Source organism: Trematomus bernacchii, unplaced genomic scaffold (genome assembly GCF_902827165.1).
Source record: "Trematomus bernacchii unplaced genomic scaffold, fTreBer1.1, whole genome shotgun sequence".
NCBI classification, from domain to species: Eukaryota; Metazoa; Chordata; class Actinopteri; order Perciformes; family Nototheniidae; genus Trematomus; species Trematomus bernacchii.
In genome coordinates, this window is record NW_022987342.1 from 7,165,875 (window position 1) to 7,182,987 (window position 17,113).

Here is a 17,113-nt window from a genome sequence, read left to right on the forward strand (position 1 = left end):
CCACAGTTAAACCTTCAGCCCAGTTGGTTTAGAAACAGCCCGGAGGATTTCTACCGCCTGCCATGACTTCTTGAAACACTACCTGGGGAGAAAAGTCGAGGGCAAAACGTTTCTCTCCTTTATTCGAAGCTGTATTCAAATTCATCAGTGTGTTAGGACATTACAGGACAATGCCGAAGCGGTTGTAGGCAAGCCTGTTGTTGGACTACTTTACTTTCACGTTTAAAAAGGGAGGCTACTCGGGTACATGGATGGTAAGTTGTAGGAAAGCTGTTCCACAGGCCCCCTCTCTTGGCCGCTTTGATGTGCTGCTGCTGAGCTTTGAAGTTGAGAAATGCGGGCTATGTTTCTTGTTTGTGGGCGAGAAATACGGTGAGATAGATAAGAAGCTTATGTGTGTGTGCGTGTGAGTGTATGTGTAGCCCAGATAAAAAGCCGAATATTTGTCTGGTGGTGCGTCTTCTAGCTGGGAAAAAAGTGGGATGTATTCTTCTAACGGAGCCCCCCCTCCACCTCCTTTTTTACCTCCTCCAGATTTTGACACCCCCAGTGATCTACATAGGGACTGAGCCTGCCTACTCTGAGGTCAGTTGTTGAATGGGACAGGGTACATCAAACTACAGCGCTTGTTTTGCAGCGAGATAGGACACATGTGGCACGGCACAGGCTGTAAATAGTCCGTCGTCGCTTTTTCTGCTGGATTACTGCTTGGAGAATTCTGGACTGTATTAGGCTCTACTATAAATGGAGTAACAGTTCAACTTTTTAACGGGTTTTACTCTGGTTGGATCTGCTCTACGATGGTATGTTGTTTTACGCACGTTTTTTTTAGCCTTCATCCATTGAATTTTAGAATCGGTTACATTGTGCTAGAGTAACATTGCCTGTTAAGAATGTTTTACCTGTAATGAGGCATTTTTGATCGCCTATCACACAGTTTATGCCGATTATCTGTGTATCGTTTAGGAAACAAGTCTCTTAAGACTTGGCACCGAGGCTCCGGTAAAGGCTTTTCTTTTTTTTAATGAGGTTTTATGCCATATATATCGCGTATTTCTGCCGTGTTGGTAGTGTAGACACGTTACCGAGTATATGGCTTTAATAGTGTCCTGTAATAGCCTTCTTAAGTATGTATTAGGACGATTGGTTGCTTACATTTACGCATGAGCCAATAGTTTTTCCCGCGGGGCTTTTTACCCCTCGTACATTACAACGTTTAAGGTCATTGTGTTGCAGATCAGATGCATTTCCACTCGTCTGTACATTTCTGGGATGGTGAGAAGTGTGGAGACGAGTCTGTGTGTGTGATGCAGACAGGGGTATGGTACGGTCGTCCGAAACAGATTGGGAATTAATTGGAGTTGAAGCCTGTGACATGGACTCGTTAGGAAAACACGTGTAAGCCACAGTTGTGAGAATACGGTTTCGGTGAAGAATGAGGCTGTGTGAGATTATTACTCTTGTGAAATGTGTTTTGATGTGACAGATCAATGCACGTTGAGAATGTAGGCTGCAGTTGATCTCTCATTTAGATTATAAATAGATAAATGAAACGAAAAGAGCCTTTCATATTTCCGTTCTCTGTGAACCCGGCGAGGGTTTTTGAAAGGGACTGTTTACTTGATGTCTTTCTTTGAAGTTCAGCAGGATCTGGCTTTGATTAGATCAATACTTTGTGTTTCAGAGTGAAGAGGAGCTAAGAAGCTCCCCCGCTGCTTTCAGAGAGTGAGGAGGATTAGGCTGGTGCTCAGTGGAGGCACGACGGCACTCTCACACGGCAACCGGAGCTGGAGCCATGAGCAGGGCGCTTACGGAGCACATCATCAGTAGCTTCCGAGAAGATGCTCCTCGTCCTCCGGTACCGGGGGAGGAGGGAGAGGCGTCATGCTACAACCCCAGCAGATCTGCCAAAATGAGAGCCCAGAGCAAGGTTAAAGATATCCCCGCCGCCTCCGCGCCTCCCGGCTCCACGCCGCGGAGGAACGAGGATGGACTCGGGGAGCCAGAGGGCAGCGCGTCCCCGGACTCGCCCCTAGTCCGGTGGACAAAGTCACTGCATTTTCTCCTGGGTGACCAAGACGGCGCTCACCTCTTTAGGACCTTTTTGGAGCGGGAGAATTGCGTGGACACTTTGGACTTTTGGTTCGCCTGCAACGGCTTCAGGCAAATGGACTTAAAGGATACCAAAACGTTACGAGTTGCCAAAGTTATTTTCAAGCGGTACATCGAGAACAACAGCATTGTGGCCAAGCAGCTGAAACCGGCCACCAAGACCTTCATAAAGGATAGTATTAAGAAACAACAAATAGACTCGGCCATGTTTGACCAGGCACAGACGGAAATTCAGTCAAACATGGAAGACAATGCATACCAGATGTTTTTGACCTCTGACATATACCTCGAATACGTGCGCACGGGCTGTGAGAACGCAGCATACATGAACCACGGGAGTATCGGCAGCCTGAAGTTGATGTGCGGATACCTTCCTCCTCTCATGGAGGAAGAGGAGTGGAGTTGTAATGACCTGAAGGCAAAAACGTTAGGGTCTGTTGTTGGACTGTCTGCGAAAACCCTGAGGGCTACTGCTACCATCCGGACAGCAGCTGCAGTGCTGGAGAATAGTTGCAGGTAAGAGCCGCGCTCACCCACAGCATGCATGTGTGTGTTATTACATTTGAGTGCATGTGTTTATTTGTGGTATGCACACTTTCCTTGTGATCATCATTCCGTCATTAGTTAAACTACAGCGAATATGTGGCAGTTGGCAGTTTTTTCACAAATGCATAAGAGAGAGATAAAGGCACTTGATCAAAGAGTCTCAGAGGAACATGCATGTATATTTTTGCCCTCCTGCCTTGCAGTCAGTCAAGGGGTTGGAGGGGTGGAGGGGCGGGGTGGGTACAAAACATCAATGGATCTGAGGCTTCCTTTTAAGTAAATGGTGTCTTGCAGGCAGCCCTCTGCTGGCTTGCCCAAGTTTCCTGTGCTTTGAAACCCTTCCTCCGGTTCAGGCACAAATTCAGACACCAAGCCTCATGTCTGTTACAGCTACATGAAACAGTGTGATGCTATTGTAAAGTTGCTTTATTTTCTCCCTTTTTCTCTACTCTCTAAGCCATATTGCGATTGTACACTGTCTTAAAATCTCCCTAACCCAGAGAAATGACAATACAGAGTTAAGAGAACTTTATCCGTCAGTCTTATGCCAAGCCGGGATATTGTTCTCTTGGTCAGAGATGAAAGCAGAATTGTTTGTGGAAAGCATTTGGGCTTTTATCTTAAGAGCTCGTCCCACACGTTGTCCAACAGCTGAAATCTTTTCAAGCCAGGAACATTTTCAAAAGCTGGATGTTATGCATGAGTCTGCATCAAAGGGCTCTTTAAAAGTTTTTCACTCAACTACTTTGTCCTCACATCTGGACGCAATTGTTACTTAGAGGCTGGACAAGTTCTTGATACTTTGGTTGGGTCAGGAAGTGGAATTTACTAAATAATCCATACTTTCCCTCTCAGGTTAACTAAACATTTAGTGAGACTAGAGACTAAATATGCACCCCCCCTCCCCTTGATTTTTAAAAGCTGTGTAAAAAACAGAATAGATTAAGTCTCATAACTCAACTTTAACACCCCCTTGAGGATTTTATCCTTCATGTGAGCAGATGTCAGATAACATCATCACACAGTTACTCATTTGCTTGAAAGGGCCCATGTTGAGCCAGGAACCAATAAGCACACGGTTTGTTGACATGTGGGCATCTCCTGGTTTCCTGGTGTGATCCCCTGCATTCTTGTTTTTCACTAAAAGAAAATGGAGAGGGAGAGAGCCCCCTCTTTCTCCCTTCCGTCACCCGCGCTTTCCCCCTGCCCCTCACCATCTCTTTAGGTCAACCAATTTCCATCTCAAACATGTGGAACTCATTTTGCCACTGCACAGATCCCTTTTCCCTTCTCTTTGGAGAAACCTCCAATACTCAACTCCAAAGTGATAGAAAAACACAACAACAAAACATCCTCATCTCAGTTCCGCAGCTTCAACCACCAATCCCACTTTGCCATAGAGTGTGTGTTTCAGTGTGTTTCAGTGTGTTTCAGTGTGTTCCTTTCTCTTTTTTCTCTATTCAGCACTTTTATCTTTCTTTTTTGAAAAAAAAAAATGTGTCTGACAGAGACTAAGCATGCTTTGGAGAGAGACAGGGAGAGACAAGAGGAGGGGAAGGGGGGGATCATGAAAGAAAGAAAAGAGATGGAGAAAGAGAGCCCAGCTGTGCTAAATACCTGACTCTTTGCGCGGACCTTCCAAAGGTCAGGTTTGTGCTTGGGGCCTACGGCTTTAGTCATGCTGGGGTTCTCCTCTCAGCACTCCCGGCAGAAGGCATTCTCATAAAGAAAGGGGCCCTCCTTCCCCCTTTCCCTCTCTCCCTCACCCTCCCTCACTAAAGCTCAAGTTCCCCCTTCCTCTTCTTCCGTCCCTCTTCCTTGTCCACCCCCTTCACTACTGAAACAGGAATGCAACACAGCAGGAGAGAGTAGAAAGACAGAGAGAGACTTTAGAAAGGAAAGCAGGGGGGAATGGGGAAAGGAAGGGCCCCAGACTGGATGACAGAGAAAGGGAGAGACAGAAGGAAGAGAGCATAGAGGAGAAAACACTCCAAAGAAAGAGAGAGAGATTCAAAGTGGAAAAGTGCCTGTCCCAAACAAAAGAGTGTGGAGATAGAGAAAAAGAAGGTATATTCTGTTGTTCATTCACACACAGAAAAGCGGCTCACTTCACTTACTCCAACCATCAACCCCCCCCCCCCCCCCCCCCCCCCCCCCCCCCAAACACACAACCCCTGTATGTTAGGGAGGAGAGACATGACAGAAGGTCGAGAGACAAAAGGGAAAAGCATACCTCTATCTCTAACATTGTTGTCACATTGTCGCAAACAAACTCCAAGCTGTCACCTTCGCTTTTTGTTGTAAAAAATAACAGAGAAAGTCAACTCTACCCAGCTGTCACATCTCTCCCCTCTTCAAATCACAACTTTACATTCAAATTTGGGACATTTCTTTCTCAGGCCCCATCGTCGAGGAGACCCTGCCAGCCCTTACTTTGTCAACTCCGGATACATTTTTGCCCCCGCCACCAGTGCCAACGACAGCGAGATCTCCAGCGATGCTACGACGGATGATTCCATGTCCATGACAGACAGTAGCGTGTAAGTGGTTTTCGTTTTTATTCAAATCTAACCGTTTTTTTGTCAGTTTGATATCTACCCAGATAATGTAGCAACTTCAAAAGACATTGAGTTGACTTTGGCCACAGCTCTGGATTTCATTGTTTCCAAAGTATCTGAACGTGCCTTGGCCAGGGTTCAGTCAACACCTTTCCAGGAAAAAGTCTAGAGGTGTCAGAAAAAATATTTGGCCTTGTCGTCCAACAGACTCAGCATTTCTTGAGGCCAGGGAACTGTTGCGAAATAATGGCCCGTAATGTATTTTAATTATCTTCTATGATTGACTCCAGGTAATTCTATTAATGTGTAGTTGTTACTGTGGCCTCCGGGGAGATAACTCTGGGAAAGTCATTATGTCTGAGGACCTTTTGAAGTTTATTCTGATGCGTTGCAGGCTGGTGAGAAGGTTGAAAAAAATTGAAAACGTCTTGATGTGGGTGGGGGCGTTGCCTCATTTTCCTCAAAGTTGAAATGTATCCATCCCACCCACCCTTCTGCCACAACAGACTTGTTTTTTTCATATTATCTAATCGCTTTTTCCCTTTGAAGAGCTGAAGGAGAGGGGGGGAGGGAAATGGCCATTCGGGCCTCAAGACAAACTCATTGAAAAATGTTGGCACCAAATGAAAGGAGGCTTACTCACATGGTGGGTCGGTTTCCTGCCACTGGCCTCTGCGGCGTGCTGAGATCATGTGTCTTTCACAGGGGTTACTCATTTCTAGACCTTGGGACAAGGCATGAGGAACTCCCCCTGGCCAGACTAGGGCACCCCCAAAAAATCACCTCACCCTCCCAACCCTCCTCAACAGCGTCTCTCCTCCACCCTCCAGAGCCAATAGCAGGAGTGGTTAGGCTCGAAGTGCAAGGGAGTGAGAAAATAAAGTGCATGGAGTATAAAGGGCTTAACTGAATCGCTTTCAGCCTATTGTTAGGTGAGGGGAGCTTAGGGGGATAAGAGGGTGGCTGGCTGCTTTGAAAATGACTTGCACAACTGAATAGGAGATCCCCATAAAGTAAGGGCCCATGAAAGAGTCCAGGGCTGTTTTCTCTTCCCCAACCTGGACAAAGCACCCAGCCATCACATGATTCCCTGAGGTGGAGACAGTTTGGATTGATAAAAACATAGTTAGCGAAAGGGAAGTTGCTTTGTGTGCGAATTATGTTTTGCCTCCAAGTTTGGGGTTCTTGTTAGCACGCAAGTTCCTCTGGGCTGTTGAGTTTTACTTTGGAGGAGTTTCCTGTGTTTCTTCCTGCACCTGGAGGGATGATGGCTTGTAGTCTCAAGGGTACTGTTTGTGAAGCATTGATTTTTTGGTAGTAGGCCTCACTTTCAAAAAGCTTGCTGCAACACAGGCAATATCGGGAGCTTGGCTCCATTATCTTCTTGATAATGTCACTCTGAATTGTGACTTGTAGAACTTGTTTAGGGTAACAAAAGAGAATGTCCATGTGTCAAAGTCATATTCCTTTAATATTCACACCAAGGGCTTTGACACAGCGACCCCTCTTGTCCTTGTCCCCAGCGTTCTGTACTGCTAACTGATTTTAATAAAAACCCAGCTTCTTCTTCTCTCATTTGAGGGAACAATTTGATTAGTGTGTCCTTTTACAGTGGTTAAAAGGCACACTGTGAATTTAAATCTAATTTCCCAGATAAAGAACAAGAAGAGGAGGATTTGGGAAGGGGGGGGGGGGGAAGGGGTGGGGGATTTTTTTCTCTTTTTGCTTATATCTTATTTATGGATTTACTTGGACGCTGGGGAATGCTGCTGCACCAACTTCAAACATTACCTTATCTTACAAACCAGCCTTTTGATGTTGCTGAGATCAGAGGCTCACAACACAGCGCTTGCCAAACGAAGATGGCAGCGAGTGCATATGTGCATGAGTGTGAGATTTCAAAGAGGCAGCAGAAAAAGTAGCGTTTGGGCTAGGTCAGACACTTCTGAGCAGCCAAAACGGCCAAGATAATTGGCCCAGCTTAAGTGGCATATGACTGGAAATGCTAGCAGACACAGAATGAAAAATGGAGAACAAGATTCCCAGAATAAATGCTTAATTGTCCGGAGACCACTGGTATTCCTAGCTACATCTCTATTCTCATATTAATATGTCAGAGCTACCAAGACAGCAGCGCTTGCTAGCGTGTTGTAGTTTCTGTCTCTAACCAGCTACTGAGCTAAGCGCTAATTCGTCTGCTTTTGAAACAACCATTGTCAGAGTTGACAAGGACTGATGTAATCTTATCGGCGGGGCTCTTCTTTTGAAGCCCACAGTGTGATGTTTAGCATATCTCTACCATTGTCCTGGTGTGTTTTGTTATGTGTGTTTTTGTTGCCTTGGCTTCAAGGGCTCCCCGGCCTTTTGATTTAGCTGTAATGGGCCTAGTGGGTGGTGTTGTGTCGGTCACTTCAATGATGAACTGCCTCCAAAAGGCTCTTTCTCCACAAAGATTGTATAATGGCACAAATGCATTGGCAGTTGATGTGGAGGTATTGTGCCCGGCATAATAAGTTGCAGTAAATGATGAAACAGAAACACCAATTATAAAAGAAAGTAGTTCAAGTGGTATTTTTAACCAAATGTAAATATTGTTGTTTTTACAGAGATGGAATCCCTCCATATAAACTGGGCACAAAGAAGCAACTCCAGCGAGAGATGCACCGCAGTGTCAAGATCAATGGCCAGATTACACTACCCCACTTTCCTGTAAGTCCTACTTCCTTAAGTTCTACTTCCTGTCTCAGTGTTTCCTTTTTTGTAATCTGCTAAACTCAAACTTTTACACACTGACAGACAACTGGGTCCTGATTCCCTCGAGGAGTTGTGCTTTATTTTATTTTATTATTTTCCAGAGCTCACGTTGTGACAGAATACTATATTTCATTCCCCGAGTCGTTTTCATATAAAAGTCAGGGTAAATGAAAGGCAGCATTTGCATACCACTTCACTTCTTCTGCTGTTTAAAGCCACAACCCCCATCTTTCCCCCAGCTTCTGTAAGGCTGTAAATATAAACTTGTGTTGTCATCTTTGTATTCTGATTCAGTAGCTGTAGCATGTCACAAAGAGCCATAGCTTAATATGTGTTATGCATCAATGACAGCTGTCGTTGTAGCATAGGTAATTAACATTGCAACAGTGTTAATGCTAATGACTTAATTCAACATTTAGGTTGCTCATCTCCCACCCTGATATCTGGTCCTATTAGTATTTGGGTCATGCAGTGTATGTGTTTTAAATTAAATATGTTGTTGACCTGCTGAAGTTGTGGTGGAAAGCTATAAGGAACTGGGTCAGAACAGATTGACACAGGTTATGAGTTGGCTCTATTTGAGGCACGAAATTAAATGTGAAGATCTTTTGTCTTCATATCCAAACACAGGTGTGTGTATGTGGAAGTATGTTGAGTGCATGCAATCGACAGTGTTGTCTGTTCCGCCTTTTTTCTCTTTTCCTCTCTCTCTATCTCTCTTTCCCTTTCCCACTTGCACTCCTTTAATGTCTCCCTCCTGATTTGGAGATGGCTCTGTCTCCCATGATGCACCAGCCCCAGGCAGCGGGGGCCCCGTGCAGGGCTGGCGCTCCTTTGCCAGCAGCTCTGCTTGCCTTTCTTCTTCTTCCCTTCATCGTGTCTACAAAGAGATGAGAGGAACAACAAAAAAAGAGTCAAAATCAAGAAAGCCAGTGTGCCAAATAACAAAAAGTAAGAAAGGCAGAGAGAGAGAATCCGGTGCATATAGTTAAAGAAAAAGGAGGATAATGTGACTAGAGTACCTCAGAGCTGCCCTGCATGCAGCCGGGAAATAAATTACTACTTCCCCTCAGATCTTCCTAGTATTTGACTCTTCTATCCTCTCCCTCCCTCTTTTCCCTTCTCTCCCTCGCTCTCTCCCTGCCACCATTGACACTTCACTAACGCACGTCTCAATCCTCTTCCTCTTTTTTCACGCTGTTAATTTTGTCCCCCTCTCCCTTTTTTTCTTCCCCTCTCCTCTCCTCACTCTCTCTTCTCTGTCGATATCTGGCTTTTATTCGGAGATTTAAAGCTGCGTGTCCCTCCCACCCCTAGTGTGCGTTTGATGTTTGACAAGGGCCCTTTGAAGTGTGCTGACTTCAGAGGCTGCCTAGCTGATGGCTTGGTCGGGCTACAGAGGGTGCAGGCAGGGGGCCTCCCCTCCAAGCGAGACCAACTGCTACCCTGCCATCACTACCCCCTTTCTCCCCCCCCCCTCACCCAGCAGCCTGGCACAGTCAAGGGCACTGGGCATGAGACGATCATGGGAGGGATGGGCGGTGAAGAAGGTTCAGGTTAGCTCCAGGGCAAGGGCATCTGGATTAGGCCTTTTTGGAACAAGATAGAGCAGTGGATTAATGCAGCATAGTGCATCTGTCAAAAACAGTACGAACTTACATCCACACACAATCTAAATGGTCCTCCCCCTGTGTTGTTTACCCTGCAGAGGACACATCGGCTGCCTAAGGAGATGACCCCTGTGGAGCCGTCGGCCTTTGCTGCACAGCTCATATCCAAGCTGGAGAAGCTGAAGCGAGAGCAGGACACCATAAGCTCGTTGGAGGAGAGGCTGCAGCAGATCCAGGAGGTATGGATGCAAACAAAACTGCTCTGGCAATTCCACACACATTGAGCATTGCTTTTATTAAGAAATTCTAACTTGTATCCAAGTTACCTCTGGAGAAGGCACTATGAAAGCCTATGTGCCAACTTTAGCATGTCGAAGAACAGGGAAAACACCAAGGGATTTGAAAGTCTGTCTTGGTTTAGCTTCTTCTTCCCTTTTCCTCTCTGTCCTCCTCTACTTCATCTGGAGGAACTTTCAAACTTATGTTTCTAGACACACTTGAAGCTCCTTCAAATAGTTAGCACTTAGCTACTCTCCAGTGGCACGCTTGCTGAGTGTGTGCAGTGCCAGTCTCTTTGTGAAGCAGAGGCAAACTCTGCATTATAGATGAAGCGCACCCAAAGCCTGTTAGCGAAGATAACAGTGCGGCAAAAAGGAAACTCAAATCAAGTTATCCAGGCGTTTGCTCTCACTGATTTCACAGGACGATAGATATAAGTTAGTGTAAGTTTAGACACAAATTGAATGGTGGTTATGACTGTTTTATCAATTGACTTAACTTTTTTATTATTTTCTTTGCCTATCTAGGAGGAGGAAAGGGAGGAGAGCAGTGATCCCACCAGCAGCACCTCCATCCAACACCCTCTGCTCCCGTCTGGCAGTCAGTGTGAGGAAGACCCTCAGGCTATCCTGGACGAGCACCTGTCCCGTGTGCTGAAGACACCCGGCTGCCAGTCACCAGGTGTGGTTCGGCACTCGCCACGCTCTCGCTCTCCAGATCAGACAGAAGCTCTGGTGTCCTCTGGCCACGGGCCCTTCTTCGGTGCCTACCCTGGGGCAGCCAAGGTTCTCATGACTGGCCGTCAGTCCACAAAGCACATCCACCACCACTACATCCACCATCACCACGCTGGGCCCAGGACCAAGGAGCAGATTGAGGCCGAGGCGGCTCAGCGCGTGCAGTGCCTCTGCCCTCCAGGGGGCGCCAATTATTCCGACTTCACCCCTGCGTAAGTGCAACCTTTCCCACCACTTTTCCATCAACAGTTTACATTTACCCTTAGTTACTTTATATTCTTAAATCTGCATTTTGTCTGGTGCTAACTGGCCTCTTCTTCTTCCTCCAGTCGCTGCAGCACTTTGTCCAAGCGGCCAATCAAGGCCATCGATGAGGGCGTGTCCACCCGCCTTCCCCTAGATGCCACCGACCGCTCTCAGAATGTTTGGCAGTGGATCCTCGAGAGTGAGAGGCAGGGCAAGCATAAGCCACACAGGTAAGAATCGCCACAACGGACATTGGCACCACGAAACACTAACAGACCGCACCCTCTTTGTCGATAAGTCACTTTGGTCCTAGTCGTGGAGATTTCTTTTGACATTTAGTTTTAGTTTGTTTCATGGTAAATGATTAACCTGTTGAACCCCATCGACCCGCCCCCGGGCGGAAAAACGCATCATCTGCAGGAAACAGCGTCTGAGGGCTTCTTAATATTTAATAAACTATGAATGTTTTATATCCATGTAACGGGAAGAAACTCAGCTAACTGATGATATGAACCATTTTTAGCAAAAAAAAACACAAGACTAACGCTGAGCCTCTGAATCTGCCCTGAGCGAAAAAATCTTAATGCCGTTATTACAGAATTCTAGCTATACTGATCGATATACTTATTGGATCTGCACAAACAAGTTTAGCTAACATCCTAAGATTCCACAGATTATAGAAGTATAAGGATCATCACTGAGCGATCAGAACTCGTGACAGGGGAAGCAAATACAGACAACACACGACGTAGCTTTAGGTAGCAAAACACGGAGATATGCTCACCTTTAGCTGTTATTCTGATCAAAAGCCGTGTTCAATGGCATTAAAACGAGAACAAACGCGGCTGAAGGTTAATCCAATGTGTCTGTCACTTTGAAAAAATGATTGATAATCCATAATTCAATTTGTATGCAGAAATCGGAGAATAAAAATTAGCTGCTAATGGTAGCCACCAGAGGTTAGCGCAGCTTCCGGTTTTTCTACGCGTCACTCTCACTCCTTATTTGGTAACCTGTGTGCGTATGTGGAACTTTCCCTCCATTCCATTGGCTCTAGCGGTTAAAAAGAGATGTCAATCATCAAAATCGAGCAAGGGGGGCCAGAGATAGGTCAAATCCACCCAAATGACCCCAGAAGTGTTTTTTTTTTGCTACATTTCTCTAAAAAGGTCAAATGTCACTTGTTTTGCATCAATCTTGATACAGGGTACTTATTATATGTTGTACTTTGGATTCCTAAAGCTTTTAGTCTACCATCCCATCATTCAAGGGTAGTTTTCACTATAAGTAAAAAAAGAATCTTTGGACGGACACTATAATTTACAGTTTTTTACTATGTTCAATCTGAATTTTCTTTCAAATAAAAAACATCTATATTGATTCTGACTTTTCTACATCCAACTCACAGGTTTATCATTACTTTGAGAAAAAAGATTATTCATTTTCCCCTTTTAGAAGGGAAGATATATAGTCAATTGTTCTGGGAATGTCATTTTCGAGCCTGAGACCTGGAAAACAGGCTCGGGGTTGAACAGGTTAAAAGAAACAAATAAGTACCTATTTGGTAAACACAACATTTAAAGTGGCAGTTTTGCATGATTATTTTTGGAGAAAGAGCATTTTAGAGATCCGTGAATTAAATCAAGTAATGAAAACACGTGTAAGTGCTGTCCTAGACTAAATCATTATTACTCCACTAAGCACTGGTGTCTGGAGTTCTCAGCTCATGTTGTATTTTATCCCGACAGCACACAAGGCCTAAAGAAGTCCAACCCTCTCGACTCAAAGACTCTGCCCAGCCGGACTCACTCCTCTTGGGGCGGAGGCGGCATTGGCAGCGGAGCTCACCTCCGTGGCCACCACCCCGGCCACCCTTTCATCCAGGACCCGGCCATGCCCCCCCTACCCCCACCCAACACCCTGGCACAGCTGGAGGAGGCCTGCCGCAGACTAGAAGAAGTCTCCAAGCCCCCAAAACAAAGGTATGGCAAACATTTTGCTTACATACATATTCCCCATCTTTCACATTTCATGGATCACCTTATTATACATTTTAAATGGTGTCAAATGATTGACCTTGATAACAATGTGATCGATTTCTGTGGTTTTAACAGGCATTCAACAGCAGCCAGCAGCCTTCCGAGAGACAGAAGCCATCCGGCAGCTGGAGGCACCCCGCTCTCCAGCCCCGGACTCACAGCAGACGAGTACGTCTTCTTTTATCTATGACACATTACTGTCTTCTTTTCTACAGCTCAACTTCTCTTAATTAGATTTTTTTTTTTAAATCAGATTTCATTAGCAATAGACTTTGTTAGCGTTCCCTCCCTCTCCCAGCTCGTGTTTTCACCCTCCTCCTCGCAGATTTTCTCACTCTCCCGTTCAAAGAGAGATGTTGTGAGTCAGCATAGCTATGTCTTTGAACTCCTCTTCTCTCGCCTTTTAATCATTTAAGATTAAACATGCTTTAATACGCAATCCTAACTACCCACCCATCTCCCAAACCAACACATTCACCACTGGAGCCCAACAAAGTCGTGTTAAGCAGCCCCTGATAACTCAAATGTACCTCTCCCCTTCATACATGTGTTGTTGAATGAGTGGGTGTTTGATGTTAAGCTACAGCCACCTGACTCTAAAGCCTCTTTCAGTTTTAATTAGTTGACCCTTAGGTGAGCTAGCTGTCTGTTAACATCCTTAATTAATTATACTCCAAAGATTCCTTGTCTACATTCAACAACCTGACTCTTACAAGTACAGTGCTCTAAAACCAGTTTTTATTTTTGCCCCTTCAGGTCTAAGGAGCTCATGGTCACCTACTTCTTCTGTGGTGAAGAGATTCCTTATCGCAGCATGATGAAGACCCACTGCCTCACCCTGGGACACTTCAAAGAACAGCTTAGCAAGAAAGGCAACTACCGGTAATTACAAAACCACTGACCAAAAACACATCACATATTCTGATAGACGGGGTTTGTTGGGCTGCTTATCTGTGTCTGTATGTTTGTGCACTTGTTATTGCACTTGTATATGCTGAGTGGGAGTGTGAAATAATGGAGGCGGATAGTTGAAAAGAAACTGGGCTGATCCACTGTATTCAGAGCTTACAGAGAGGGGGGGAAATGAGGGGGGGTTGTGGGGCGAATTTTTTCCCCACATCTGGTACTGATTTCCACGGTAAGGCAGCCTTAATAAATATGGCTTTGAAGACTGGGCCATTTTATTTTTTGCACAAAGACCATTGCGAGGCCTTCAAATTCCTCCTCCACACTATTGCATCAGGCATTCAAATCAAACGCTGTAAGCACCTTCTTTTGTTAATGTCTGATAGCAAGATGATGAAGGGAATTTAAAAAACATAAGACCTTATAAGGTAGTTAAAAATATCTGGGCAGTTTGAGGACAATACATCAGGAACTTATTTATCAAGTTGCAGTTCTGCTTATGTTGTACGCCACTGAAAAAAAATACAAACTGCATGCCCATGACATCAACATTAGGTTACAGCCACATCTGCTTGTTAGTCAAGAGAGAAAGCCTGCAAACAAGTCATTGCACCCCTGCTATCCCATAACTCAGCGAGCGAATGAGAAGGGGGGGAGGTGGGGATGAAGCGTCTGGCTTCAATGGCAGCAGAATGTGTGGAGTTGGTTAATTTGGACATGGCAGCGGTACAGTGGAGAACAGTACGCCACGGCTCTGCCAGACGATATTGGTGCCAGATGTTGCAAAGAGAGAAAAATCCTGCCACATAAAACATGTTCCAATAGAAACGACTCCTTCTGTCTCTCTCTGTCTCACTCTCCGAAACAAAGTGATGACTTTGAAACTATTTGTGAGCAAAAATGTAGCAAAAAGAATCAGCCAATTAGACTGAGGAGGGTAATGCATTTATTTGGTTTCTACAAACGCAGATGAAAAGGCTAAATCCTGCCCACTGAAGCTTAGTCAGAGTGAAACTCTGCCAAAATGCCATATCATTAAACAAAGCCATCAATTGTCACATCGCTGCACACTTGTGTAGAAAGTCTTGCAGCTGTGGTAGTGCCACCTCCTCCTCTTTGGCTTGTGCGTAATTACAATCAACACGGCAAATAAAAGTGCATGTGTATGTTTTTGCACAACCCTTCTTATATGTGCTGTTTGAATCACTCTAAACGGAGCGATTGCTCATAAAACAGCTTTTTTAATCTCTTTTTTCTTCTTTTTTTTGTATTCCGAACGCAAGCACACATGGGCAAAATGAGGCATTTTTCCATTACAAAGCTTATCATTAAATCCCCTCCCGCTGATCTTTTGCTGGGTTGAAAGTAGAGAGGAGAAATCATTAGGAGCTCCAGGAGACTTCACAGTCACCGGGACCAAGCTAACCCTGGGAGTTATCTCTGCTTGAGAGAAGAAGAAGAGTGGGCTAGCTAGGTGACCTGTGACCTCCAGGAGACTGTCTGAGCGGTGCCACCCCCCTCCCTTTAAAAGCCCCTCAGGCTCGGCCTACGTCCAATCTATCACACCCACTCAGCGAGCCAGGAAGGCCTGCTCTCCGCTTCCCCTCCGCTTTCTTCCCTTCCCGCTCCCTCTTTCCCCCTCTGTTCTCCGCTGGTGATCGGAACGCTGCCCGAAGTGTGTGTGTGTGTGTGTGTGTGTGTGTGTGTGTGTGTGTGTGTGTGTGTGTGTGTGTGTGTGTGTGTGTGTCGGATGGCGAGTGTGTGAAACATAAGGCATGTTTATGTGCAGGCAGCGGAGTGTGCTCCTTCAGTCACATGCAGACTCTCAGGCACCTGAAATGCCAACCTGTGTGACAGAAAGGCCCTTCATTTGACAGCCAGCCCAATTAGAAGCCATGGAGACACAGAGAGAAGGGGGGGGGGGGGGCTACTGAAGAGAGAAAGAAAGGGGAGGGGGGGGGGGGCCTTAAGACAGCCTCTAATTAACCCTTCAACTTTAATAAGAACTTGCAGGACAGATAGGCATCCGTAATCTGTAGGATGGTCAGGAGTAGATGAGGAGATGAGCACACATGGATGAACACACACACACACAAACACTGACACACACACACACACACACACACACACACACACACACACACAAACAGGCGGTTTCTAGCAGCTTGAATTATCACAGGGAGTGTTTAAAGGCAGGGTTAGCTCTGTTTGTGCAGTGGTGTGATGTGGAGTCAGGCTCAGCCTTTGAAGTGTGCGGGGATGGCATTGAAGGCTATGACTAAGTTGTTTTGAGCAGGATCCATTTCTGGCTCTCAGAGTGTGTGTTTGTGTTTGATTTGGACTAAAGGGAGTTGTGCGCAAGCATGTATATGGAAGTATTCGTGTAGGTGCCTCAAAGCGCTCTTAAAATGCGATGAAATGTATCAGATGCACTCCTGCTGCAACTCCTGTCTTGAGTTCAAGGTTTATTTATTTTTTTCACTCACACCCACGCTCAACATTTTCTAATCACGGACCTCTCTTTGTGTTTCCTTCTCAGGTACTACTTCAAGAAAGCCAGCGATGAGTTTGAGTGCGGTGCCGTGTTCGAGGAGGTGTTGGAGGATGCCAACTTGTTGCCCATGTACGAGGGCAAGGTCCTGGGCAAGGTGGAGAGGATGGACTGAAAGCCACTTTGTTGCCAACCAACCCTTCTCCCGCCCAACCAAAAGCTAAACTGTCCCTAAAGAAACTTGAGCAAGAGACTCTTTGTAATTAACAAAAAATACTCTAGACTCCTATTTTTTTTTTTTTTCTATTTCTTAATATTAAGCTAAACAGAGTTAATATATCCAGCACAAGAGGAGCGATTGAAGGAAGACGAGCCAATGAAGTATGCCGAACCCAGAGGAGGCACCGCCCCTCCCTGACTTTATCAACCAATCAGCCTTAGAAACACAAGGGAATGACACGAGAGACTTAAAAAGACCAACACAAAGGATGATGATGATTGGAGGCTAGTGGGGGGGAGACCCCGCCTCTTCTTAAATATATAACCACTGAAGATGTAGATGACTGTTTTGTTGTGATGAGAGACTGCCGAGTGCAACGGACTAGCACAAACCTGCTCTTAACACTTCGACATCGCTACAAAAACGTCTGTACGTGTGCATATACATACATGCATTTATGTATATATACATGTATTATATATAGAGATGCTTTTCGTCATGAGTTGAAAGTTTTTATTAAGTATTTATTGAGAAAAAAAAACACCCACACTTTACCCTGTTCCTTAGTTTTCTTAAATATACCCCTCCCTCCCTCCCTCCCTCCCTATTTCCAGC

The 17,113-nt window shown here is 45.4% G+C and overlaps 1 protein-coding gene across 1 annotated transcript; it reads left to right on the top strand.

The window, feature by feature from the left end:
- Positions 1-593: 593 nt before the first annotated feature.
- On the top strand, positions 594-16,716 carry LOC117482808 (axin-2-like). Its single transcript, XM_034131002.1, has 11 exons — positions 594-803; positions 1,685-2,628; positions 5,058-5,198; positions 7,823-7,925; positions 9,679-9,819; positions 10,387-10,808; positions 10,926-11,072; positions 12,591-12,824; positions 12,957-13,049; positions 13,638-13,763; positions 16,327-16,716. The coding sequence occupies exons 2-11, from the start codon at positions 1,796-1,798 to the stop codon at positions 16,451-16,453; spliced, it is 2,367 nt and encodes a 788-aa protein (XP_033986893.1). The 5' UTR covers positions 594-803; positions 1,685-1,795; the 3' UTR covers positions 16,454-16,716.
- Positions 16,717-17,113: the final 397 nt, after the last annotated feature.

Bases quoted from the DNA above. Each gene is read 5' to 3' on its own strand.
- LOC117482808 (XM_034131002.1), top strand. From the start codon at position 1,796: ATGAGCAGGGCGCTTACGGAGCACATCATCAGTAGCTTCCGAGAAGAT. The intron at 5,199-7,822 runs GTAAGTGGTTTT...TTGTTTTTACAG, and splicing joins TCCATGACAGACAGTAGCGT to AGATGGAATCCCTCCATATA. The intron at 9,820-10,386 runs GTATGGATGCAA...TTGCCTATCTAG, and splicing joins GGCTGCAGCAGATCCAGGAG to GAGGAGGAAAGGGAGGAGAG.